The sequence below is a fragment of the Geotrypetes seraphini genome, chromosome 15 (genome assembly GCF_902459505.1).
Source record: "Geotrypetes seraphini chromosome 15, aGeoSer1.1, whole genome shotgun sequence".
Classification (NCBI taxonomy): domain Eukaryota; kingdom Metazoa; phylum Chordata; class Amphibia; order Gymnophiona; family Dermophiidae; genus Geotrypetes; species Geotrypetes seraphini.
Genome location: NC_047098.1, coordinates 54073361 through 54098953, shown reverse-complemented (window position 1 = coordinate 54098953; position 25593 = coordinate 54073361). Strand labels below are relative to the sequence as shown.

General features: G+C 42.5%; 1 protein-coding gene across 2 annotated transcripts in view; it reads right to left on the bottom strand.

Annotated features, from left to right (window-relative positions):
- Positions 1–25593, bottom strand: part of RABEP1 (rabaptin, RAB GTPase binding effector protein 1) — a 149730-nt gene that overhangs the window by 33051 nt on the left and 91086 nt on the right. For both annotated transcript variants that reach the window (XM_033922011.1, XM_033922010.1), the window contains 3 exons: positions 17627–17725; positions 11914–12054; positions 1854–2043 (listed from right to left, as the gene is read on the bottom strand). In XM_033922011.1, the coding sequence (XP_033777902.1) occupies positions 1854–2043; positions 11914–12054; positions 17627–17725 (430 nt within the window). The remainder of the gene's footprint in view (positions 1–1853; positions 2044–11913; positions 12055–17626; positions 17726–25593) is intronic.

The following is a 25593-nucleotide window of genomic DNA, read 5'->3' as shown; positions in this document are numbered from 1 at the left end:
TAATCGGTGGTCTAATGCGAAGAGCCCTTTTCAGGAATCTGGCCACATCAGGGAGAGATGTCAAAGACGAAGGATAACCCCAAGCTCAAAAACGAACACGCCCAACGACTTGGACCCGAAGAGATGCCGCAGAGGTTTAGATCAAGACTAGCTTGGAGAAAGGACAGTACCACCAAAAAGGGAGTGAAATATGGCTCCACTTATACCGGAGCGTACCAAGTTGGAAAGTTTTCCATGCAGTAGCGGAAGCAGATATAGCAGTCGACTGCTTAGACATGAGAAATGTGCCAAGAACCCCATCAGAAGAGTCCTTGTGACCTAAAGCTGAAAGCTCAAGAGTCATGCTGTAAGTGCAAAGCAACACCAGGCCCTCAATGCAGATTTGAACCTACAAAGTAGGTCAGATGGACGCTCAACTGAAGGCCTCGACTGTGGCAAAGACACAACACAGCTGCTTACCATGGCCAACGAGACTAGACTAGAGCCACCAGAATGATATGTCCTGGAAAGTCCGCGATCCACTGGAAGACTCAGCCTATCGTAGATCAGGAAGCAAAAACATACAGGAGGATATCCTGAGGCCATGGTTGCACCAGAGCGTTGAAATCCTCGATTCCGAGCTTAGATCTTCAACTAAAGATACCTTCATGTTCTTTGCCATAGCCATGTGCTGCACAATGGCTTGGAACGCTACTGGGGCAAGAGTCCAGTCACCCTGATTCAAGGGCTGTCTGCTGAAGATATTGGCCCAAACAATGTTGACTCCTACCACATGCGCCTTTGAGAGTGCCTGGAGGTGGCATTCTGCCCACCAAAAGAGAAGGCGGGCCTCCTGAGCCAGACAGTTGCTCCTGGCACTTCCCTAGAAATTGACATAGGCTACTGCTGATAAGTTGCAGAGAAAACTCTGACTGCTTGCCTCACCAAAGTCTTCTGCAAGCACACTAGAGCCAACCGAATGGCTCTGAGCTCCAACCGTATCATTTCCACTGTAACTTATTTGTTGTCATGACTAGTCTGTTTTCAAACGATTGTGAATGTCTACTTGTAAACCATTCTGAGCTTCTGGGAGAACGGGATAGAAATCAAAATAAATAAATAAAAGGTGCTCAATATCCCTGAATGGGATGCCAAATGCAGTGGGCTACCCATCCCCAAAGGATGGCATCTGTGAGCATCACGACTCAGGAAGCAATCCACAGTGCATAGCAATTGCGAGGGAAGCCACCAATCATGCTGGCCCTGAGCTCTAAAGAAAACTAAGCAGGTTGGCTAATAGGTACCCACTGGGATTGGCCTGCCAGCTACAGACTGAAGTCTGTGTGATCTCAATGCAGGCAAAACTGAAGAAACGCTCTGAGCAGAAGAATCCTGAAAAAAAAGGAACAAAACACCAAATAAAATAATAAAATGTGAAGAGTCCTGCAGGCATGCGTGCAGAAGGAAAAGACTGTTGGTGCAGCTAAGGAGCTCAATGAAATACAGAAGAGGCACAGAAAAAAATCCAAACTGGATTCCTTCTGCAGATAGCATGCGGCCATGGGGCCACTCGTTTAGAATGTCTCACCCATTGCACTGGAAATGGCTTTTAGGAGGAAGGTGAAAGTGTGTTATTTCATAAAGGTTTGTTTGGGTTGATCATTGGATCTGTTTAATAAGGATGTATGTATGTAGTGTTTGCAGAACAAACCGGCCTTGGCTCAGAGCTGTGCATGTGTTCTTTTTTATTTTAATTGCTTAAGTTTAGAAAGTGTGTTTTTGTCCACTGTTGCAGAATAAACAAAATTTAAAATAAATGTCATCACTTTAGATTACTCTTCCCACTATGTCTCTACATTCTTCATCTTTCTTACCAATTTCTTCCTTGCAATTCTCAATTTCTAGCTGCAGAGTCTCCTCAATATTTTCTTTTAAACACTGCTCTGCTTGAATCTGCTCCTTTAAGAATAAAATTTCTGCCTTTAACTTCTCTTCCAAGTGGTCTGCTGAAGTCAGAACACCAATAATATTCTCACGATACTTTAATACCAACTCATGAAGTTCCTAGGAATCAAGATTAGACAAAGAGGCTGTTTAGTGAGAGACTGTACATGCTGAAAAAGGTATTTTAAGTACTCCTACTTCGTCCATCTGCACTACACTTCTAATGTGATCTGAGACATATTCTGCCAAATCCCCAAAAAGGTTCAAAGTGGATAACAGAAAAGAAAGACCAGAAATAACTGGGAAAATATACTAATATAATATACACACACAAAAAGGTAGTTGTAAAACAGACACAAATACTTATCACAGATGCTTGCAAAAGACTATGAAACTATCCCCTCTTCTACAAAGCCGCGCTAGCGGCTGCCATGCAGCAATAGTCCCAAAGCCCTTTAAATCTCTTTGGGCTTCGGGGCCGTTACCGTGCGGCTTTGTAGAAGAGGGTGTAAGACTCCAGAATCCTAATCTCTCTTGGTAAATTATTCCAAATACAAGCAAGCCTGAAAACAAAAGGAACTAATTATGACCTTATACTGAAAGCCAACAGCCTATGGAAAAAAAATAGAACAGTAATGAATCCTTAGTGCACTTATCTCTATTAAACAAAGAAAAACAAAAAAAATGTAACCAAATATTCTGGTGCTGAACCCCTAAAACACTTAAAAGACAGAACAGGAAGCCAGTGAATTGAATCAACTTCAGACTACAACATCTTTTATATCAAAAAGATATATAACATTTATATAGAAAAGTAATATTTTTTTATTTTTACAAGGATTTATATAACTCAGACATCACAAAATACATAGGCAATTACAAAGATAACAAACATAAAAAAGCACCCAAGTTAAGTATACAATAAAAGAATGAAGCCCATTAAAACTTCTGTCATTTTTGAACCTCTCCTCAACCAAAAGTTTTAAGCAGAAATGAAAATCCCCTAATCCAGGGCTGCCCAAGTCCGGTCCTCAAGATCTACTGGCAGGCCAGGTTTTCAGGATATCCACAATGAATATGCATGAGAGAGATTTGCCTGCACTGCCTTCTTGGTATGCAAATCTCTCTCATGCATGTTCATTGTGGATATCCTGAAAACCTGGCCTGTCAGTAGATCTCGAGGACCAGACTTGGGCAGCCCTGCCCTAATCCCTCCCTTAACCACTTGCACCTCTCCCCCCTCATCCTCTACAGCCTCAAAATAATCATAAATCAGAGTGGAACACAGTTCAGCAAATGGATATAAAGCATAGTTACATATCGTAACAGGGGTTATCCAGGGACAGCAGGTAGATATTCTGACATGTGGGTGACATGTACTTTAAGATCCTAGAAAGTTCATGATAGCCCGTACCAAGCATACGCGAGTGCCTTCCCACCCGATGTAGGTGCGCAGGCCCTCAGTTGAGATAAGCCAGTTAAGAAGTCAATCAGAAGAGATGGGTGGGTTGTGAGAATATCTACCTGCTGTCCCTGGATAACACCTTTTATGGTAAGAAACTGTGCTTTATCCCAGAACAAGCAGGAGGCATATTCTCACATGTGGGTGACCTCCAAGCTAACCAGAATGGGATGATGGGAGTGCTGGCTTTTTTAAGAAAATAAATTTTGTAATACTGACTGACCGAAGTGCCCATCCCATCTGGAAAAAGATTCCAGACTATGTGATGTGAATGTATGAACTGAGGACCAGGTGGCAGCTTTACAGATTTCCTCAATATAAGTAGATCTGAGGATAGCTACAGAAGCTGCCATAGCTCGGACTTTGTGGGATGTGACATGACTCTCCAGGTGCAGTCCAGTCTGAGCATAACAGAACGATATACAGGCAGCCAACCAGTTGGAAATCGTTCTCTTGGAAACAGGATGCCCCAACTTGTTAGGATCAAAAGAGAGGAAAAGTTGGGGAGATGTTCTATGTGGTTTAGTCCTGTCGATGTAATAGGCTAAAGCATGTTTACAATCCAGAGTGTAAAGAGCCGATTCTCCTAGATGAGAATGAGGCTTAGGGAAAAAAACTGGAAAAACAATCTTGTAGGATGAATTTAAAGAAGATTTTAATAGTGATACTGTTAGTTAATGTCTTCTTGCCTTGTTGAAACCTGTTTAGCATTTCTTAAATATGTATGCTCTGGAGGAAGGGTTGTGAAGTGAAGAAGGTAACCCTGTTGAATAATGTTTAATACCCAGAGATCAGAGGTAGTGAACTCCCAACAATGGATGTAATATTGAAGTTGTCCTCCTAAAGGCTGAGGGAGAGATTGCAGAAGAGGGACTGTGGCTACGCTCTGCAGGAACACATCAAAAAGGCTGGGAAGATTTTGGTTGAGCAGCTGGTTGGGTTTTTGCTTGACATGGTTGCTGCTTCTGCCTTTTCGATGTAGGACAAGGAGAAGCAGAAGCCTTGGTAGAAAACCTGCGCTGATACAAAGGAGCAGGCTTAAAAGATCAAGAGGCAGGTGTTTTCTTTTTTGGCTTGACCAGAGTGTCCCATCTTGTCTCGTGAGCAGAAAGCTTCTGTGTGGCAGTGTCGGTAGATGGTCTGAAGAGCTCGTCACCTAGACATGGAGCATTAGCGAGATGGTCTTGGGGATTAACATCTAGGTCAGACACTCTAAGCCACGCCAGACGCCTCATGGCCACTGAGATGGCCGCTGCTCTGGAGGTGAGCTCAAAAGTGTTGTAAGCCGAACGCACCATATACTTTCGTAACTGAAGGACGGTGGAGACAAGATGTTGGAATTCCTTCGTTTTGAAGGCAGGAATGTACTGCTGGTAAGCAGAAAATTGCTTAACTAGATGTTTCAGGTAACAGGAAAAGAAGAAATTGTAGTTTCCTGACCTGTTGGCAAGAATGGAGTTCTGGTATAGACGTCTGCCAAATTTATCCATGGTGCAACCCTCTCTGCCAGGAGGGACAGAAGCATAGACACTAGTTGAAGAGGACTTCTTCAAGGTGGACTCAACAACAAGTGACTCATGAGGCAATTGTGATTTGTCGAAACCTGGCATTATCTTCCACTAAATGTATACTGTCAAAAATAATAATAATAATAATTTTATTTCTTATATACCGCCAAAGCCATAGTAGTTTGAGGCGGTTTACAACAAAGAAGGGCTGGACAATCAGCGAATGAGTACAATCAGCAAATACAGATACAATTAATATATGTAAGCAGGGAACAGGTGCAATATAAGGGGTCGAATGTGCGGTGAGCAGGAGGCAGAGGTATGACAAAAGAGATCTTGGGGGACAAGGGTCGGGTAAGATATCTTAGGTTACAAATCGGTTAAATAGGTTAGTTTTTAATAATTTTCTGAAGTTTAGGTAGGATGAGGAGCGCGAGATAGAATTGCTCAGCCAATCATTTAGATGACCTGCTTGGAAGGCAAGTGTTCTGTTCAGGTATCTTTTGTATCGGCAGGCCTTTAGAGTTGGATGGCTGAAGAGATGAGTTCTGCGAGTGGGTCTGGATGGACAGTCTAAGGTAAAATGGGGAACCAAGTATAAGGGGGCTGAACCAAGAATGGATTTGAAACAGAGAGAGGCAAACTTGAACTGCACTCTTGCTTCCAAGGATAGCCAGTGGAGTTTTTGGTAGTAAAGAGTTATGTGTTCCCATTTTTTTAGCCCAAAGATCAGTCAGATTGCCGAATTTTGGATGATACGGAGTCTTTGAATGGTTTTTTTGAAGGACCCCAGGTAGATAATGTTGCAGTAGTCGAGTAAGCTGAGAATAGAGGATTGCACCAGTAAGCGGAATGAGGTTGCATCGCAGTACTTTCTGATGGTTCTTAGTTTCCATAAGGCAGAGAAGCCTTTTCTGACTAGTACGTCGGTGTGAGTTTCAAGGGTGAGGTTGCGGTCTAGTGTCACTCCCAACACTTTGGATCAGTCCTGTCCTAGAGAGCCAACAATAGTATTAGTGTCCCTCCCTGATGAAGAGATGAAACTCGGGTCGGGGGGACAGGGACTATAGAAAGAATGGCTTACAACGGCTTATTTTAACCCACCAGCACAAGTTTTAGGCACTCTATCATCATTGAGGAATAACGTTATACAATCAACCACCTGGCAAAGATAAGTACAATACAGGATATAACAACGCACGTGGAGTGCCTTGTGTATATATTAAGGGTGGTCAGGGGACAGTGAAGGCGATGATGGTCCTCTTGTTAACCTCAATTTAGTGACATCACTAAAGCACTGGTTATAAGGTTTGAGCACTTCACTTTAATTTGAAAAATATTTTAACATAAAGTTTAGAATTCAAGTAGAGCTGTGATAATTATAAGTGCAGTTGAAGCAAGCCATTCAGAAGAGGTTCCCTGATTGGCAAAATCTAAAAAATCATTATAGCTTCCAGGTCATGTGCTTCCAGACAGATTTCCTAGGACATCAGGCCACCCAGTGGTATAAATTAATATCTGGATTCTTGAATAAAAAACCAAAAACTAGTCTTAGAGACATTTGGAGCATTGAGATAAAGCAGCAGATTTCTGCGTCTCAATGATCACGAATTTGGACTTGGAGGATGAGATGTACAGCGTCAGCATCTATGAGACAAACATGTTTTTTTTGTTGTTATATAGAAGTTTCTGGACCCTGGTTCGTTTACAGAAATAAGATAGTTTTAAATCTAATAGATTCTGGCACTGTCATCTAGACAAAGGGACACTGGATCATCTGTTGTTCTATTGCTCTTTGATACTCAACTGACCTGCTAAATCAGGTGTAAAAGTGCATCCCTCTGAATAAAAGGCGCACCACGGACGCCTCTGCGCCAGAAAACGGGAAACCCGATGCCCCACTGCCAGCGGCCATCCCCTCTAGAGGATCCTGGATGCCCGCCAAAGCGGCCAGGCCCCATCCACACCACAACGCTCCTCTAACCACCAATCCGAAGAGGAAGAGGGGACACCAAACGAAAAGAGGGAGGCAAAACCACAGGGGGTGCAGAGGGAAAAAAATCACACCCGAAACCCCCCGAGCGCACGTGGGACCCCCAACTGTCTGCACAAAGAAAGAAATTAAATCAGGGGAAAAAACCTCCCAGGGACTCCCTGCCCCAGCAGAGGTGCCTGCTGAAACCTGCCCCTGTGTTTGCAAAACAGGGGGAAGGTCACCTGAGGTTGCAGACAAAATGGAGGGAACTATCTGTCAAAATGGCGAAGATCCCGCCAAAAATAACCCCTCCAGGGCCTGTAGCGGCTGGGAAACCTAAACTGTCCCAGACGCTAAAGCAGGCAAGTCGGCATCAGCTGTTGAAAAATCAGCTGAGAGGGAATTCTTTTTCCCCCACCGTCAGCGGTTCGGGGAATCCCTCCGGAGGTAGTGAGAGCAAACCGGGCTGCCTCACTGCCTGCAGCTCTCTCGTGAAGCACTAAGGCCGGGGAGCTCTGGACGCCTGCAGCTGCTGCCAACGGAGCTCCACTGCCCCACCGGCCCAAACCGCCGAGTTCAGGCCGGCCGCGAGTGCCTCGCAGCTGGACCAAATTGTGTCCCACTCCCCCGGAGAAGGGCACAATTGCTCCATATGCGACCTAGCTAGAAGAAAAGTGCCAGTTAGTGCAAAAATACAGCAAAATACAGTTTTCTTAAAAGGAAACAACCCTTTACACCAGCACTACCTCAGGATTTTTTTTTTTTTTTACAAGAGAGGAGTAGGAAGAAGGAGCCAAGCGGCACACGCGGTGCCGAACAGCAGGAGAGAAGAGGAGTAGCTACTTGAACAGAGAAGGATCCGAAGGAGGCAGAGGGAAGCAGAAAGCTTGGGGCAGCGGCGAGCGTAAGCTCCGCCCACCCCCACCACGTCGGCAGAGGCAGCCCGAACTCCCCCTTAAAAGGGGAGGAGCCAACGGCGCGCGGCCGTTCGGCGCGCGGTGAAGGCGCTCGCCTTAGCGAGAGCGCCTTTGCGAAGGACCAGGTCACCACAACCAAGGACACCAGGGGAAAACCAGCAAGGTAAGGAAGCGGCAGACACAGAATGTAAAGGGGAGACAGGCACAGAAGGAACACACACACACAAGGAAGGTAAGGTATAGCAAAGATAGCATAGACAAGCAAAAGGCAGCAAGGCAAGGAAGCGGCAGGCACAGAAAGAAGCGGCAGACACAGAAGGTAAAGGGGAGGCAGGCACAAAAGGAGCACACACACACACAGAAGAAGCAGGTACAGAAGAGAGCACACACATACAAGCAAAAGGCACCGGTACAATAGTAGAAAGTACTCCAAATAGGCGGAAAGCAATGGAAGCGGAGGGAATCCAGAGGATGAGCTTCCCAGTGTACTGCACGGACTGTCATATGTACGATTACCTCCCCTCCGGGAGGCAGTCGTATGTATGCAGTCAGTGTCAGGAGCTGAAAAGCTTGAAGAAGGAGGTTAGTCGCATGAAGTACAGGATTCAAGAACTGGAGGGACTTTACATCACGGAAGACCCGTACAGGACAGAAGACCCGCTCAGGACAGCTGAAGATCCAGAGAGAGAGAGAGGCACATCGAGGAACAAGTCAGGAGCTCGAGGAGTTCATCGAAAAGGCCTACAGGAGGGTGGAAGAACAAGCACATCATAGGAAGGACAAAGAGATACCCGCAAGGAATAGAGAGCAAGAGCAGTCGGACTCCAAGAAAAAGATGCCCTTAGAAGAACTCCGCAGGAAGGGGAGGCAAGGTCTTGCCAGTGCCTAGAAGAGGAAGCAGTCAAGCACACTGAGGACACAGACCTGCAACTGAAGCGAAAATTGAAGAAGGGAAAGTCTGTGATCCTAGTGGGAGACTCAATCCTAAGGAATGTAGACAGTCACATAGCAGGTGGGAGAGAGGATCGACTAGTGACCTGTCTTCCAGGAGCAAGAACAAAGGACATCGTGGACAAAATTGGAGAGATCCTGGAAGGAGCAGAGACAGAAGAGACTGCAGTAGTGATCCACATCGGTACAAATGATGTCAGCAGGAGAGACTACTGAAGAAGTGCACTGATAGAACAGTTCAAGATTCTGGGTAGGAACTTGAAGATAAGGACCCAGAAGATAGCGTTCTCAGAGATCCTACCAGTACCGAGGGCAGATGTGAAAAGGCAGACGGACCTACAATCAATAAATGCTTGGATGAGGAGATGGTGTGAAGATGAGGGGTTCCACTTTGTGAGGAAATGGACAACGTTTTGGGGTAAGAGCAAGCTCTTCAGGAGAGATGGACTGCACCTGAGTGCGGAGGGAACTAGACTTCTAGCAAACAACGTCGGGAGAGGACTAGAACAGGCTTTAAACTAAGAAGAAGGGGAAAGCCGACAGTCGACTTTCGAATAAAGTATCTACGGAGGGAAAATGGGAAGAAGCACTGGGCAAAACACAGGAGCTGACTAACCCAGAAGAGGAGGACAAAAGGATTGCAGCACAAGAGAAGAAAATAAAGTTCGAAGCAAAATGGGAAGAAGCACTGGGCAAAACACAGGAGTTGACTAACCCAGAAGAGGAGGACAAAAGGATTGCAGCACAAGAGAAGAAAATAAAGTTCGAAGCAAAGCGAAAGGAAATGAAGACAAAAAAATACCAGGACCTAAATTGCATATATACTAATGCAAGGAGCCTAAGGAAGAAAATGGGGGAATTAGAAGTCATGGCCAAAACTGAGAATATAGACATCATTGGGGTCTCCGAAACATGGTGGAATGAAGAAAACAAATGGGATACAGCACTACCAGGGTACAATCTCTATCGCCAGGACAGATCAGGTCAGAAAGAAGGAGGAATAGCCCTATACATAAAAGAAAGCATACACTTGATCAGAGTAGACACAGAAGAGACGACCAACAAATTGGAATCGCTATGGGTTAAAATACCCGGAAGGAAAGGGTCCAAGATAAAGATGGCCCTGTACTATCGTCCACCTGGGCAAACCGAAGCTATCGATGAAGAAATGGAAGGCGAGAAACTGGGGCTCTTTTCCCTGGAGAAGAGGAGAATTAGAGGGGATATGATAGAGACTTACAAGATCATGAAAGGCATAGAGAAAGTAGAGAGGGACAGGTTCTTCAAACTTTCAAAAACTACAAGAACGAGAGGGCATTCGGAAAAATTAAGAGGGGACAGATTCAGAACCAATGCTAGGAAGTTTTTCTTCACTCAACGGGTAGTGGACACCTGGAATGAGCTTTCAGAGGGCGTGATAGTACAGAGTACGGTATTAGGGTTCAAGAAGGGATTGGACAATTTTCTGAAGGAAAAGGGGATAGAGGGGTGGGGATAGAGGACTACTACACAGGTCCCTGGACCTGTTGGGCAGCCTTGCGAGCAGACTGCTGGGCGCGATGGACCTCTGGTCTGACCCAGCAAAGGCACTTCTTATGTTCTTATGTACAGAACAGACTCCACAGGCTCTCAAAGCAATATGCCTTGCTTGATTTAGGGGACAAGGCTTACTGCTGAGGCTCCTCTAAAAAAATGTGGGGAGGTGGAGGAAGTGGGGGGAGGGACCCCGCTCGAGACCCGCTGGGTTTAACACCCCCGAGGTCGGACGGACCCCTAAACAGGGCCCGCCCAAGCTCTGTCCGGCCAAAAACAGGGCCTAGAAACCCCCTAAACAAATTCCAACAGCCCTACCAAGAGAGATGGGTACAGATCACGCAACACCTGCTGGAGACTGAAGTAGACTGATGAGAATAGAGAAGGGGATATCTTATGTACTATCTCACAGTTTTGTTTTCAGTCTCCACCTGCTGGTCATGATTGGATATATACCCATTCATAAAGATTAACCTCTACTGGTCTGGAGAGTGCTAAAGAACAACGTTTGCACTTCTCAATACAATGCTTGGGCCCGAGACACTGTAAGCACCAGCTATGTGGGTCTGTAATTGAAATGGGCTGAGTGCAGCGACCACACTTTTTGAATCCAGTCAGCGGGTGTGACATGGACGGGAACACCGCCTCAGCGAAATCAAATTTGATGGCTGAGGTGGTGCAGAGGCCCCGCCAGGCCAAAAATCCACAGATGGTGAAAATAACTCAACACGGTCCGCATTTCGACAAAAAGTCTTCTTCAGGGGTCCCTGGGGGTCCTATAAAGGTGAGTACGTGGGAAACAATTGTGTGGTGAGCCGGAAGTGAGACACTGCTTGCATTTTGTCGAAACGCGGACCGTTTTGGGTCCTGTATCCCTAGCGGACTAGGTCCTTTAAGGCTCTTATGTGGATGATTTATTTTTATGTGGATGGAATTATTTTATGTGAATGATTTCAGTGTACCTTTGGAACTTTGACACTTTCAAATAAAGTCCATTTAGGAACATCGTCACTCCACAAGAGTTTTTTTTGGGGGGGGGGTTTTGTTTTCTTTCGTTAAGATCACTACTAACAGCATAGGAGCCTGTTTGGCTCCATATGTGCTGTAAGTTTAAAGTGAGCACCAGCAAATGCTAGTTAATAAGTAGTGACTCACTGAGGGGTCCTCTTAAAAAAAATGAATAACTTGACAATACTCAATCTGGTAAACTATAGCAGTATTAACTAAAGAGAAGAGGCTCACATAATTCTATTGCAAAGAGATTTTTTATATATACTGGAAGACAAATGGCAGTTAACAGATTTCTGCACAACATGTACTCTCAAAGCAGTAAACATAGCTTTTTATAATGGTCACTGAAATTTTATCTAGTGAAACTCTGATGCAGAAGCAGTGCCTGTCTGCCCTCAAGAACACAAACACATCTAACTTTCAGGATATCCACAACAAATATTCAAGAAATATATCTGAATATGGCACAGTTTTAGCTGCTGTAAAAATTAGATCTGTTCACAATTCTTGAAGGTCAGAACCAATCAACCCTGCTCTAATAAATGAAGATATAACCTAGCTAGGACAAAACACTTCTGTTAATAACATTACTGTGCAATTTAGAAGAGAAGATAAGAAAAGGAAACAGGTTACCTCAATGGATTCTGGTAAGATAAAGTTCTCAGTTTGCTGCAGGGACACATGTAGGCTGTGCTTCCCTTGAAGGCTCTCATTTTCTTTTTGAAGCCTTATTAGTTCCTCAGAGACCTGCTCCCTTGACTGCATCAGTACAGCCTAAAATGAGTCACAAAATATGCATTCACAATATGGCTTACGGTGTAAATAATAATAATAATATGGGAAAATCTGAGCAGGAGGGGGAAGGAATACATAAAACAAAATCTGATACCCAACATAACTCTAGTCTTACTGAGTCCTTTCCAACAGAAGCCTCTGAAAATTTTGCTTGTGCAGAAGTGTGGGCAAATTGAAGCCTTACGGTAACTTGTGCTACATCAAAACTATTAAATTAAATTATAAGCAGCTTTGCAATATTTTAAGCCAGATCACTTAAATCCAAAATTATTAAAAGGGTTCTCAGATTTTCTTCTGGCCCATTAGTCTCCTGATCCTTAGGACTTCTAGATCAAATCAAAACCAGCCTTTAATAGGCCACAAAGCCATATGTCTTCATTTGCAACTATTTTTTTTTTTTAAACCTTACTCAATTCAGCACAACCATTACAGTGACAATCCTCAGTCAGAAGTCAAACTACAGTTCCCTCTAAAAGTCAACTAACAATTTTAAGTATACATCTCTTGGAGCGAAAAAGCTTTGGCTTAAAAACCAGGGAAGCAAATAAAGCACAGTTACTTACCGTAACAGATGTTATCCAGGGACAGCAGACAGATATTCTCACACATGGGTGACGTCACCGACGGAGCCCCGGAACGGACCACTTCAAAAGTGCATCGCCACTTTAAAACTTTAGAAAGTTTGCGATAGCCCGCACCGCGCATGCACGAGTGCTTTCCCACCCAACACAGGAGCGCGGTCCCTCAGTTAATATAAGCCAGCTAAAAAGCCAACCCAGGGAGGTTGTGAGAATATCTGCCTGCTGTCCCTGGATAACACCTGTTACGGTAAATAACTGCTTTATCCCAGGACAAGCAGGCAGCATATTCTCACATATGGGTGACCTCCAAACTAACCAGAATGGGAAGGTAGGAGTGTTGGCCTTTAAGAAAATAAATTTTGTAATACTGACTGGCCAAAGTACTCATCCCGTCTGGATGCGGCCACTACAATCAGGAATTTCGTGAAGACTCTGGGAGAAGAAGCCAGGTCGAAAGGAAGAACCTTGTATTGGTAATGACGCTTATTCACTTGAAAGCAAAGATATTTCCTTGAAGCCTGATGAATTGGTATGCAAGTATAGGCTTCCCTGAGATCCAGAGAGCATAGCCAGTCGTTCTGATCCAGAAGCGGATAGAGCAGGGCGAGGGAGAGCATCCAAAATTTCTCTTTGACTAGATATTTGTTGAGATCTCTGTCTTCTTTGAAATCAAGAAGTAACGGGTGAGATAGAGGAACTTCTTCTATGGCATTTAGACAAAAAAGTGATTGAATCTCCTGAAGGAGAAGAGAGGACTGTACAGGGTCCAAAATAGACTCTCTTGGAGCATAATCCGGAGGGATGGTATGAAAATGTAGAGCATACCCCTGATGAATGATATCTAGAATCCAAAGATCTGTAGTGATGAGCTCCCAATGATTTATGTAGTGTTGAAGTCGCTCTCCAATCGGCTGAGGCAGAGTTTGGAGAATGGGAACTATGGCTATGCTCCTGAGGAACACATCAAAAAGACTATAGGCTTTTGCTGAGCAGCCTGCTGCTTAGGTTGCTGACGTGGTTGTTGTTTCTGCTTCCTAGTGTTCCGCCACTTATTTCTGTCAGATGGGATGATCAGTGACACTCAGAAAAGCACACAGACAATATAAAAGCATAGACAGACAATAATCCTTTATTTAACTTATATATATAGATGAATATAAAAATAGAATAACTTCACCCTGATACCAGGCATCACCATCCTTCACAATCGGGAATCCCTGCGATTGATAGGTGGGTAGGGTATGGGACTGCCCCGTGGTTGCAACGAGAAGAATTCTGATGTTGGGGGAAAAGTCCCGTTCTTATATCAGGTGAAAACTGCTGGGTTCATAGTTATACAAGCCGATCCTGCAGAAACCAGCTTTCTTCACTATGACACCTGGTCAACCTGGTTTTACTGTTCTTTTGGTCTTTGTGTTGGCAACACCCAGGTCACATTCGGTCAAGATAGCAGATAAGCAGACTTGAGGACGTAGATATCACGTAGTATGCTGAGTTTCAGTTACCCCCTGGCCATAGGCATAACACCTAGGTTGAGGAGGAGCAGGCTTAGCAGTATACCTGCGCTGGTAAGAAGAAGCAGGTTTAAAAGGATGAGGTAGTGGAGGCTTCTTCTTTGATTTGAGTAAGGTGTTCCACCGGGTCTCATGAGCCGAGAGATGCTGGGTGGTAGTTGTCAGCATAGCTATCGTTAACATTCAGCATTTTCAGTTGGCATTACTTATGTTAGCGAAGGCCTATGGAAAATTATATCAATCTGACTCTGGCATGTGAATGCAGATAGACCCTGAGGGCAGGGAGACTGTTTTAAGTAGCCCTGATTGATATGTTTTAAGTAGCCCTGAATGAATCATGACTAGCTAAAAGGTGTTAATGTCTGATTAAGAGGGTGCTTAGGACAATGGGTCCAAGTGCACAGATCAAGAAGATAGGCTGCTTGAATGGGACAAAGAAGCCAGAGACTAATCCCATCTACTATGCCTGCAAGTATCACACCCTCCTTATCAATTAAATTAACCATTGTTTCAAACAGTTTACAAATTCTAAACAGAAAGATACTGGGACATACAATAGTTTCTATATTCAAAATAAGATTCCAAGCTATAAAAGCCTCCTCTCTGCAACACACAACAATCTATATCTATCTATCTATCTATCTCTTGGCTCTCTTGTTCTTTCTTTCTTTCTCTCTCTCTCTGGCCGATCTCTGGAACCCGAAACTTAGACTATCACCCCATCCCCCTTTCTCTCTCTCTCTGGCTCTCCCTAGAACTTCAAACTCTCTGTCTCTTTGCCTCTGAACTATGTAAGGCAGGGAAACTGCTTTGCTCTCTACTTAATTGTAATGCTTAATTGTTGTAATGCCTATGAATACTACTTTTCTGTAAGCCTATTTCTATAATATATTCTTTATGCAACCACCTCTGGCTGTGTTTCGTATTTGATTCTACTCCTGGTGAATCATCTGTGAGGGAACTGAACCTGGGACCTGGCGTTTGTAAGGGCGCCTCTCAAGTGACCCCCACCAACCATATATTGTGGGGGCCACTAACAAACCTGACAGTAGTGTCCATTGATGCTTCAAACAGTTCATCCCCCAGACATGGAGCATTGGCCAATCGATCCTGATGGTTCACATCCAGTTCGGATACACGGAGCCACGCCAGGCGCCTCATCGCCACTGACTTGGCTACAGCCCGCGAGGTGAGCTCAAACATGTCATAAGTCGTTCGAATCATATATTTCCTAAGCTGGAAAACTTGAGCAATGAGATTTTGATAAGACTGTGTCTTACGTGCTAGAATGTATTTCTGATAAGCAGAAAACTGTTTAATCAAAAATTTGAGGTAGAAGGAAAAGTGAAAATTATAATTTCCAGAGCGGTTTGCCAACATAGCATTTTGGTAAAGTCGTTTACCGAACTTGTCCATTGCTCTACCTTCTCTTCCCGGAGGGACTAACGCATAGACACTAGCTCCTGAAGATTTTTTCAAGGTAGATTCGACTACCAATGACTCATGGAGAAGCTGAGGTTTATTAAACCCAGGGATAGGAACCACCCTGTATAAAGATTCCAACTATTTTGGAACTACTGGAACCAAAAGGAGTCTCCAAGTTTTTGTAGAAAGTCTCTCTCAAAATGTCATGTAGTGGTAACTTCAACATTTCCTTAGGAGGCTGATTGTAATCCAGAGCCTCTAAGAATTGCTTAGAATGTTTAGAGTCTGCCTCCAGAGGGATAGAAAAATCTTCTGACATTCTACGAAGAAATTTTGAAAAGAAAGAGTGTTCTGAAATGAAAACAGCTCCCTGAGGAGAACGATGAGGTGAGGCAGAAGCAGAAGAATCATCCTCATCAGAGTCTCTGAACAAGTCTGAATCCTGAATGGAATGAGAACGGTGTCGGAGACCCGGTGTCGAAGTCTTGAGATGTTTCATCTTCCGAGAGGCCTTCCGTGATCTTGTGGGCATAACCTCTCTGGACGTTTGGGTCGAGGATGATTGGTGCTGTGGAGACGGATCTATCGACTCCCGTGTCAACGGTCTCTGCACCGGTGGAGCATCCACCAACGGTGTGGGCGGTGTCAAGAGATGCTCAGACTGCGTCCACACCGGGAGAGTCGGTGTCGACAGAGGCATAAGCTGTGTTGGGACCAATAGTTGGAAAAGCTCACCTATTTCCCCCCAAAGCAAACTGTTAATGTTTTGCTTGAGGGAGAGTACCAGTACTGTTGGCTTTTTCGCCGGTACCACTGGTACGACGCTCCAGTCCGGTGATGAGGATGCCGATGTTGAGGCACTCACCGAAATCAGGCATTTATAGGACTTTTTTTAAAGTTGGCATGATTTGGCTCGATGCCAGTTTGACCCGAGTCCCAGAGGAGGTAGGGTAAGGCTTCTTAGCCGGCTTATCTACAGAGATAGTCTGGTGTAACACCAGAAGCAGGACAGATGTTTCTGCTGGTGTCAAAGTACACGGTGTCGTCTTGGTTGGTGCCGTCTGTGTCGGAAGTGATGTCGACTCCCCCTCCTTAGCAACACTGAAAAGTTTGTGCTGCTGAAGAAGGCGATTCTTTAGAGTTCTTTTCTGAAGAGGAGAGCAGCGCGTGCAGGTTTCCAGGTGGTGCTCCGGCCCCAAACACTAGAGACAGGTCAGTCACAGATATGGGCCAAGCACAGCGACTGCACTTTTTAAAACCTGCTAGCAGGCATGACATCAACTGGAACACCGCGTCGGCAAAATCGAAGTCGGTGGCCAAGGTTCTTGAATAGGCCCTTCAGGGCCGAAGACCCGCTAAAGAGAAAAGATTTTAAAAAACAAATTGTTTTTTTACACAAAATAACAAAAGAAAGAATAAGTGACAAAAAGTCACAGAAACGCGAGAGCAGGAAGGCAATGAAAATGTTTCCAACAGCCATTGAAAAAACGCATCTTCTTAGCTCTGCAGAAACTAAGGGACCACGTGCCTACGTCGGGCGGGAAGGCACTCGCGCATGCACAGTGTGGGCTATTGCGAACTTTCTAAAGGTTTAAAGTGGCGATGCACTTTTGAAGTGGTCAATACCGGGGTTCCATCAGTGACGTCACCCATGTGTGAGAATATGCTGCCTGTTTGTCCTGGGATAACACCATGATTTCTTGTGATCTTGGGCAAGTCAATTAACCCTCTACTGCCTCAAGGTGCAAACAGATTATAAGCTTTTCAGGATCAAACTACAACTGATAGTGGCAACAGCTGAATCCAAATCCCTTCTCCCTTTCCCTAATTGGCGTGACTCATGATCAACAATTAAATCTCCCTACGTCTAGGCAACATCAAACACAGAAAAAAAGAACTGTGTTTATACTAAACTATGCTCGTAGGAAGACTATGCAGAACTAAATAGATAGAAAGGAAAAAAGTCCATAAGAGTAAAAAAATCAAAAGTTATTAGTACAAAGAAAATCAGTTTTCAACAAACTTATTTACCATTTGCTCCTGAACGCTCCTCTTGGCTTGGGTAAATGCCAGCTGCAAGTCACTCAATAAAGTCTCAGACTCTTGAGCACGAAGAACAAGCCCTGATATCTTTCCAAACCAGAAAAAAAACACAATTAGATGCATCCAAGAGTCAGTTCACAGAAATCTAGTTGTCTATGACTACACTGCAGCATTTGATCACACACTGGGACAATTTTCAAGCTGGCCAACCCAGGTCACAAGAACTTGGCAAGTTCAAGGAGTAAAGCAGATATGATGATGCTTATCCTAGGAATAAGTAGTGGATTTTCCCCAAGCCATCTCAATAATGGCTTATGGACTTTTTAAGGAAATTATTCAAACCTTTTTTAAATCCTGCTATAGTTGTGCTTTCACCACATTCTCCAGCAATAAATTCCAGAGTTTAATTACATGTTGAGTGAAGAAATATTTTCTCTGGTTTGTTTTAAATCTACCACTTAGTAGCTTCATCGCATGTCCCCTAGCCCTAGTATTTTTGGAGAAAGTAAACAAGATACAACCATATACCTAATTTTCAAAATAAGTTACTCCAAAACTGGGCACCACATTATTGTGCAAGTAGTTTTATGAATAAAAATGGGCATAGACCTGAAAATATAAATCAATGCATGTTTTCTAATCTTGCCCTTGACATGTTCCCCAGAAACCCCTCTCCAAAACGCAGCTGAAAGAACTTATAACTGAGAAACATTTATACTTCTAGGCATGGGGCACTCCCATATTCAAATTGACATTTTACCCATGTAAATGCTTTCAGAAGCTGTCCTCGCATACCAAAATTGTTTAAAAATAATATGCTTAGCTATACACCAACGAGATCACTATGATTTGAGCATTTAGCTCTACTGAAGACGAATGTTAACCCAAGGCTTGTTGAGACTGGCAAAATGACTTTAGGCTGTGCAAGAGTTAAAATATGGAAATCCCTTGTAGGCCAAATACGAAACTGTAGTGAAAAGGGCATGCTTAGAAAATTACTTAAGACGCAATTATTTGTAGATGCCTTTTTTAGCCAATAATTTTCCTCTCTGCATAGTTGATGTATTATTCATGATTTTCATTATATAAGCTATGGAATTAGTTTGTAGATATGATTTCTGATGATTGTTTGTGTGTCTGTTATTATGTTTTTACAAAATTATGTAAGTAAATTATGTAAACCGTTTAGTTTTAAACGGTATAGAAAATTTTAAAATAAATTAATTGCTGCAGTACTTCCATTTTGGGTGAATCATTCTAAATGTATTCTAGTAATTAGGGCTGCATTTCGATTACATTTTTTTTTCATTGAATTTTCAATTGTTACACACAATCCAAAAACAATTAAAGAAAAATGGTTATCAATACATGGCTTCAGGAAGGGGAAGTCATGTCTGACGAATTTATTTCAATTTTTTGAGAAGGTGAACAAACAAATCGATAGCGGAGACCCGGTAGATATAATATACTTGGACTTCCAGAAGGCGTTTGACAAGGTTCCACACGCTAGGCTTCTGAGGAAACTACAAAGCCATGGAATTAAAGGGGATATACTAAGATGGATAGGCAATTGGCTGGAGAATAGATTGCAGAGGGTAGGCATAAATGGGAAGTTCTCGGACTGGGAAGTGGTGAGAAGCACTTCCCCAGGGCTCGGTTCTTGGGCCAATCTTATTCAATATATTCATAAATGATCTGGAAGAGGAAACGACGAGTAATATAATCAAGTTCGCAGATGACACAAAACTATGTCGGTCAGTTGGGTCACAAATGGACAGCAAAGAACTCTAGAAAGATTTGAACCAGCTAGGGAAATGGGCTGAAAAGTGGCAGATGAAGTTTAATATAGACAAATGCAAAGTGATGCACCTGGGCATGAAAAACAAGGAACATGAATATAAAATGTTAGGTGTGACTTTGGGCAAGAGCGAACAAAAAAGGGACCTGGGGGTACTGATAGACAGGACCCTGAAGCCGTCGGCACAATGCGCAGCGGCGGCAAAGAAAGCCAACAGGATGTTGGGCATGATAAAGAAGGGTATCACAAGTAGAACGGCGGACGTCATAATGACGCTTTACAGAGCAATGGTCAGACCACACCTGGAGTACTGTATCCAACACTGGTCTCCTTACCTAAAGAAGGATATAACCCTGCTGGAGAAGGTACAGAGGCGAGCCACGAAGCTAGTAAAAGGTATGGAAAATTTGAGCTACAAAGAACGCCTCGGAAAACTGAGCTTGTTCACCCTTGAGAAGAGAAGACTGAGAGGGGATATGATAGAGACTTTTAAAATACTAAAAGGATTCGACAAAATAGAGCAAGAAGCATCGTTATTCACGTTGTCAAATGTGACTCGGACGAGAGGTCATGGACTGAAATTAAGGGGCGACAGGCCCAGGACAAATGTCAGGAAGTTCTGTTTCACACAGCAAGTGGTGGACGCTTGGCATGCTCTCCCAGAGGAGGTTGTGATGGAAACCATTTGCGTTCAGCCGAACGCAAATGGCGCGCCAAACCTACACAAAACAACCTGGATAATTATAAACAACATTCTCAACATTACTGTCAAATGATCAACAAGACAAAGAAAAAATATTACATTAAAAAAATTACTATGACTAAGAATTCCTCATCACTTTTCAAAATGTTAAAACAGTTAACAATTTTCAAACATAAACCAGTTATCTCCACAGAAGACACTCCTTCTGCCAACTGTTTAGCAAATTTTTTTCACACTAAAATTACATCAATTAGAGCAAATATAACTAATAATGTTTCTACTTGTCTAGACAAGCATAGCACTAGTATATCCTTATCCAGCGCCATTACGGATATCTCAGATGAAAATCAAAAAAGTTATATGTCATTACAAGCTACATGTTCTAACTTTATTCTTCCAACTCTAACTGAAATAAAACAGTTATTTCAATCTATAAAACTCAAAGATTCTAAAACTGAATCCTTCCCTCCTTTCCTTCTTAAACGTTATTTTTCAATATTTGGCCCAGTTATTCTCCAAATTATTCATAAAAGTCTGTCTACTTCATCTCTCCCGACTGATTGGAAACACTCTGTTCTCCTTCCAATTATTAAGGATTCAAAAACCAGTCTTTGCGATTGCTCAAATTATCGTCCAATAGCGAGTCTTCCATTTTTAGCCCAAATCACTGAAAAAGTAGTATTTCAGCAACTGTCAGATTTCATTGATAAAACTCAGGTTTTACATCCCAACCAATCAGGATTTCGTAAAAATCATTCAACAGAACATTCACTAGTAGGTCTTGTTACATCTATCCACTACTATCTGGATCAACACAAATCTGTCATTCTCATTTCCTTAGATTTAGCAGCAGCATTTGACACAATTGACCATCATTTATTACTCCACCGCCTTTCTTCCATCGGTCTAAAAGATCAAGTACTAGATTGGTTTCGATCTTATTTTACAGATAGATTTTCTACAGTGTACTTTAAAAATTATTTTTCAAAACCGTATCAAACAAACTATAGAGTACCACAAGGGTCTATATTGTCTCCATTACTGTTTAACATCTATTTGGCCCCTCTCTTAACCCTTTGTCAATCCATTGGATTCACAGTATATGCTTACGCAGATGATTTCCAACTTTTGCATACCATTGATCTCACAAGTTCCCAGGACATATTTAATATTAACCAAAAGCTGGCCAAAATCCATGAGTGGTTGAATGTCAATCAGCTATCTCTAAGTATCAATAAAACCACTACTGTGCTTTTCTCAGGGAAAGAAGGGGTACAACTCATTAACCCAATCATAATCGATAATAAACCCCTTAATCAAACTACCAATACAAACATTTTAGGAGTCCTAATAGACAATAATCTCACGTTCCGTGCACACATCAGTGCATTGGTCAAAAACTGTTTCTATAGGCTAAGAATGATTCGTTCACTTGTCCCCCTTCTTGATTCGTTTTCCCTTAATACTTTAATTCACTCCCTAGTAATATCAAAATTAGATTATTGTAACTCCTTATTAAAAGGGGCTTATCTAAAGGATATAAGGCGTCTTCAACCATACAAAACACTGCAATAAAGATAATTTCAGGTTCTAAAAAATTTGACCACATCACACCTCTACTTCAAAAAGCTCACTGGCTGCCAATATCATACAGGATTACATACAAAATAGCTCTTTTAGTCTTCAAGACAATAAAAACAAATACTCCTGCATTCATAGATAGGCTTCTGATTCCATATAGTTCGTCTAGAGTTCTTAGATCATCCTCTCAGTCTACTCTAAATGTTCCCTCTTTAAAAATTATCGGAACACGCCGTGCTTCTATCTTTTTGGTTACTGCCCCAACGATTTGGAACTCTCTTCCTTTATACTTAAGACTTGAACAGGATTTGCAAAAATTTAAGAAAAGTTTAAAGTGCCTTCTTTTTAAAGAAGCCTTTAACTGAAAGTTTACTTTCCCGGTAAAATCTTATTGTTTCCAACCTCCCTTAAATTCAGACTACCAATATCCCTCCCTATTGACCTTTCTTCTGTCCCTTATTCTTTTCCTCACACCCCCCTAATGTACTTCCCTTTTATGTACTTTTTCTTTAAAAATTGTATTTCTTCCCCTCTTTCCTACTGTTTCTAGTGGTTTTTAAAGTTGTTACCCTTGTATGTTTGGTTAATATACTATGTATAAGTGATTTCTCGAAATCCTATTTTATCTTTTGTAAAACGCTTTGTAACTTGGAAAAGCGTTCAATCAAATAATATAAATAAACTTGAAAACTTGAAACTTATGGGATTCAAGTGCAAGTTGGATGCACACCTCCTTGCAAATCACATTGAGGGATACGGATAAAAAGGTCTTCATCAGGGAGCACCTAGGTATTCATCAGGGAACACCTAGATTGGCCTCCGCGTGTGCGGGTCGCCGGACTAGATGGACCTAAGGTCTGATTCGGTGAAGGCATTTCTTATATTCTTATGTTCTTAATAAAAGAAAAATTTACAAAGCAATCCATCAAGCCCTCGTCAAGAGAAAAACTATTCCCAAAACTTATAAAAAAAAATAAAAGGAAAATAATTAATATAACAGCGTTCCACTAATGGCTTTACTATTTCTATAAGGGCTGTTTATTCCCAGTTTGTTCTAGCTGAAGTGGATCCCAGAAAACAATCTTTATTCTGAAAATGTAACATTTACAGGTGTGAAAGAATCAGGAATAAGACCTGCATGAAAATGTAGGCGAAGACCCCTAAGACCCCCAAAAAATAAAGTTATATTTCTAAGAGAGACGTGCTTATGAATTCAAGCCTCTGGACAATCATATTTCTGCCTGTCAGCAGGAGACAATATGTTCTATGAGAGATTCACCTTTGCTCTAGTAACTGGCAGAGATCTGCTGACTGTGACATCCTTGGAGCAATAGTACAGGATAAAATGTCCTACCAAGGAATTATCAGAACTATTGACAGAACTACAATCAAGCTCAGGACAGAGGAGGCCTGTCCTCAGAAATTATTGCCTTAGTATTAAGAATGCAGTGTTAGTGAAATAGAAAGGTCAATTTTGACACTAGCGGCTCCTTTTACGAAGGTGCACTAAGCGTTTTAGCGCACGCACTGGATTAGCGTGTGCTATCTGAAAATCTACTGCCTGCTCAAAAGGAATTTAGCACGCGCTATTCCGCGAGTTAAGGCCCTAGCGCGGCTTTGTAAAAGGAGCCCTAGTTGATGTCATGCTTCAATATGGCTCCATGATAAGTGTATAGACCATATAACCAATAGAAATGATGCATGTGACAAACCAATGGAAAATGAGTATATAATTTGTAACTAGGTGGTACCCTAGGCTACTGAACTAAAGTATATAAGTAGCATACTGGCTGATATAACTTTGGATTCATAACAGTAGCAGGAAGCTCTGTATGTAACCCATTGGCCCAATGTGCTGTACTTTGTTGTTTTATGTAAGCTGCCTTTGTTTATTGCTAATAAACATAACAGCAATTGGGTTGTCATGAGGTCATTTTGTTTATGATAAGGTCCGCAGCCTTCCTTATCACAGGGAAAAAGTCTTCCGTCTCAATTGAGCTGCTCTTGCTTCATCAGGAAATAATATTACTTTAGCTCCACAAAAAAATCTCATCTTTCTTTTTTAAAATACAATTTCATTATCAAAGATTTATCACCTTCATTAAGACAAGTTACCAAAAGGGAAGATCTTGTCTGTATCACATCTTGAGAATCCTCTAAGAAAAGTTAAATTTAATTCTGATGATACCAAACAATCCACCCTTTGTTCATGCGGGAGCCTTTTTTTTTTTTTTTTTTTTTAAATATAACATCATTTAGAGAAAAAACAAAGTAGCAGCATTCTCCTTACCTAGAATATCCTTGAGGTATTTCCTCAAAAGGATCTCAGGTGAAAGTAAGTACAGAATAATGCTGATTATCTGGACTAACCTTGGCAGAGAGCAGTCCAGATAATCAAAAATCCAGATGATTGCACATTAAATACAATGGATCTTTTAAATGTAAAGGCTAGACAGCAGACAACAATGTGTTTTCAGACATGATAAAAAATGCCTTATACATTGCAGAAAAAACTACAAGGAAAACTAACTTGCTCACGAGACTGCCACTAGAAGTCATAAGAACATAAGAAGTTGCCTCCGCTGAGGCAGACCAGAGGTCCATCTTGCCCAGCGGTCCGCTCCCGCGGCAGCCCATCAGGCCTATTGCCTGAACAGTGGTCTCTGACTAATTTTATAAATTACCTCTAATCCTATCCCTATAACCTACCTCTACTCCTATCTGTACCCCTCAATCCCTTTGTCCTCCAGGTACCTGTCCAGACCATCTTTGAAGCCCTGTAGCGTGCTTCTGCTTATCACATCCTCTGGTAGCGCGTTCCATTTATCCACCACCCTCTGGGTGAAAAAGAACTTCCTGGCGTTTGTTCTAAACCTTTCCCCTTTCAATTTCTCTGAGTGCCCCCTTGTACTTGTGGTACCCCATAATTTGAAAAATCTGTCCCTGTCCACTTTTTCTATGCCCTTCATGATCTTGAAGGTTTCTATCATGTCTCCTCTAAGTCGCCGCTTTCCAGGGCAGCTATTTTCCAGGGCAGCTATTTTCGTTGCTGAAAAAGCATGGGCAGGAGCGAGTGGGAATCGCTGCTTCCTCAGCACTCTGCTAGACCACCAGGGAAACAAGGTAGGCCTGGGGTCTTTCCACTGGGTCCAGGAGGAAGGTTGATGATGTCTGTTTGGGGAGGGAGGGCGAACACTTTCTTCTCTTGTAGGGGACATGCTGATAGTGTGGGAAAGTCTCCCAGTTTGGGGGGGTGCTAGGCTGGGCTATTGGCAATGGCGGCAGAAGCAGAGAAGGAACACTAGTGAGAAGGGAGATGATAGGAATGGTACTTTGGGGGGAACTCAAATATAAACTGAGACTCCCAAAGCAATCTGGATAATCAGCGTTCTACTGTATATAATAGGAAAATTCACAAATCTTAAGTTTCTAGCTCTATTAGCATTCTCAAGTATTTCCATCTTAAAATGAATATTGCAGGAATCCTTAATTGCTAAAGCTGAAACAGCTTGTAGAGCTGAAACTTGATACTCTACTACATTTAAACATTTATCCAAGAAAGAAACATTTGAATCCACATTAGCAAATTTTTTAACTACTTCTTGTGAAAAAATCTTATTCTGAGAAATTACAGATCTTAACATCCCTTCCATTCTTTAATTGATATCCCATAAATCCTTAAGGGATTTATGGGATATCAATTAAAGAATGGAATGGATGCTTATCTTCAGTTATAGGTAAAATCATTTAGGAGTCAAACATCATCACTACTTGAGGCATCTTAGTAAAAGTCAATTTTGAAACAGTTTATGATCCCTTTTCAGTTCCTGTTTCTGACAGTGGACATTCCAATAAAGTCCCCTTATCGCAAAG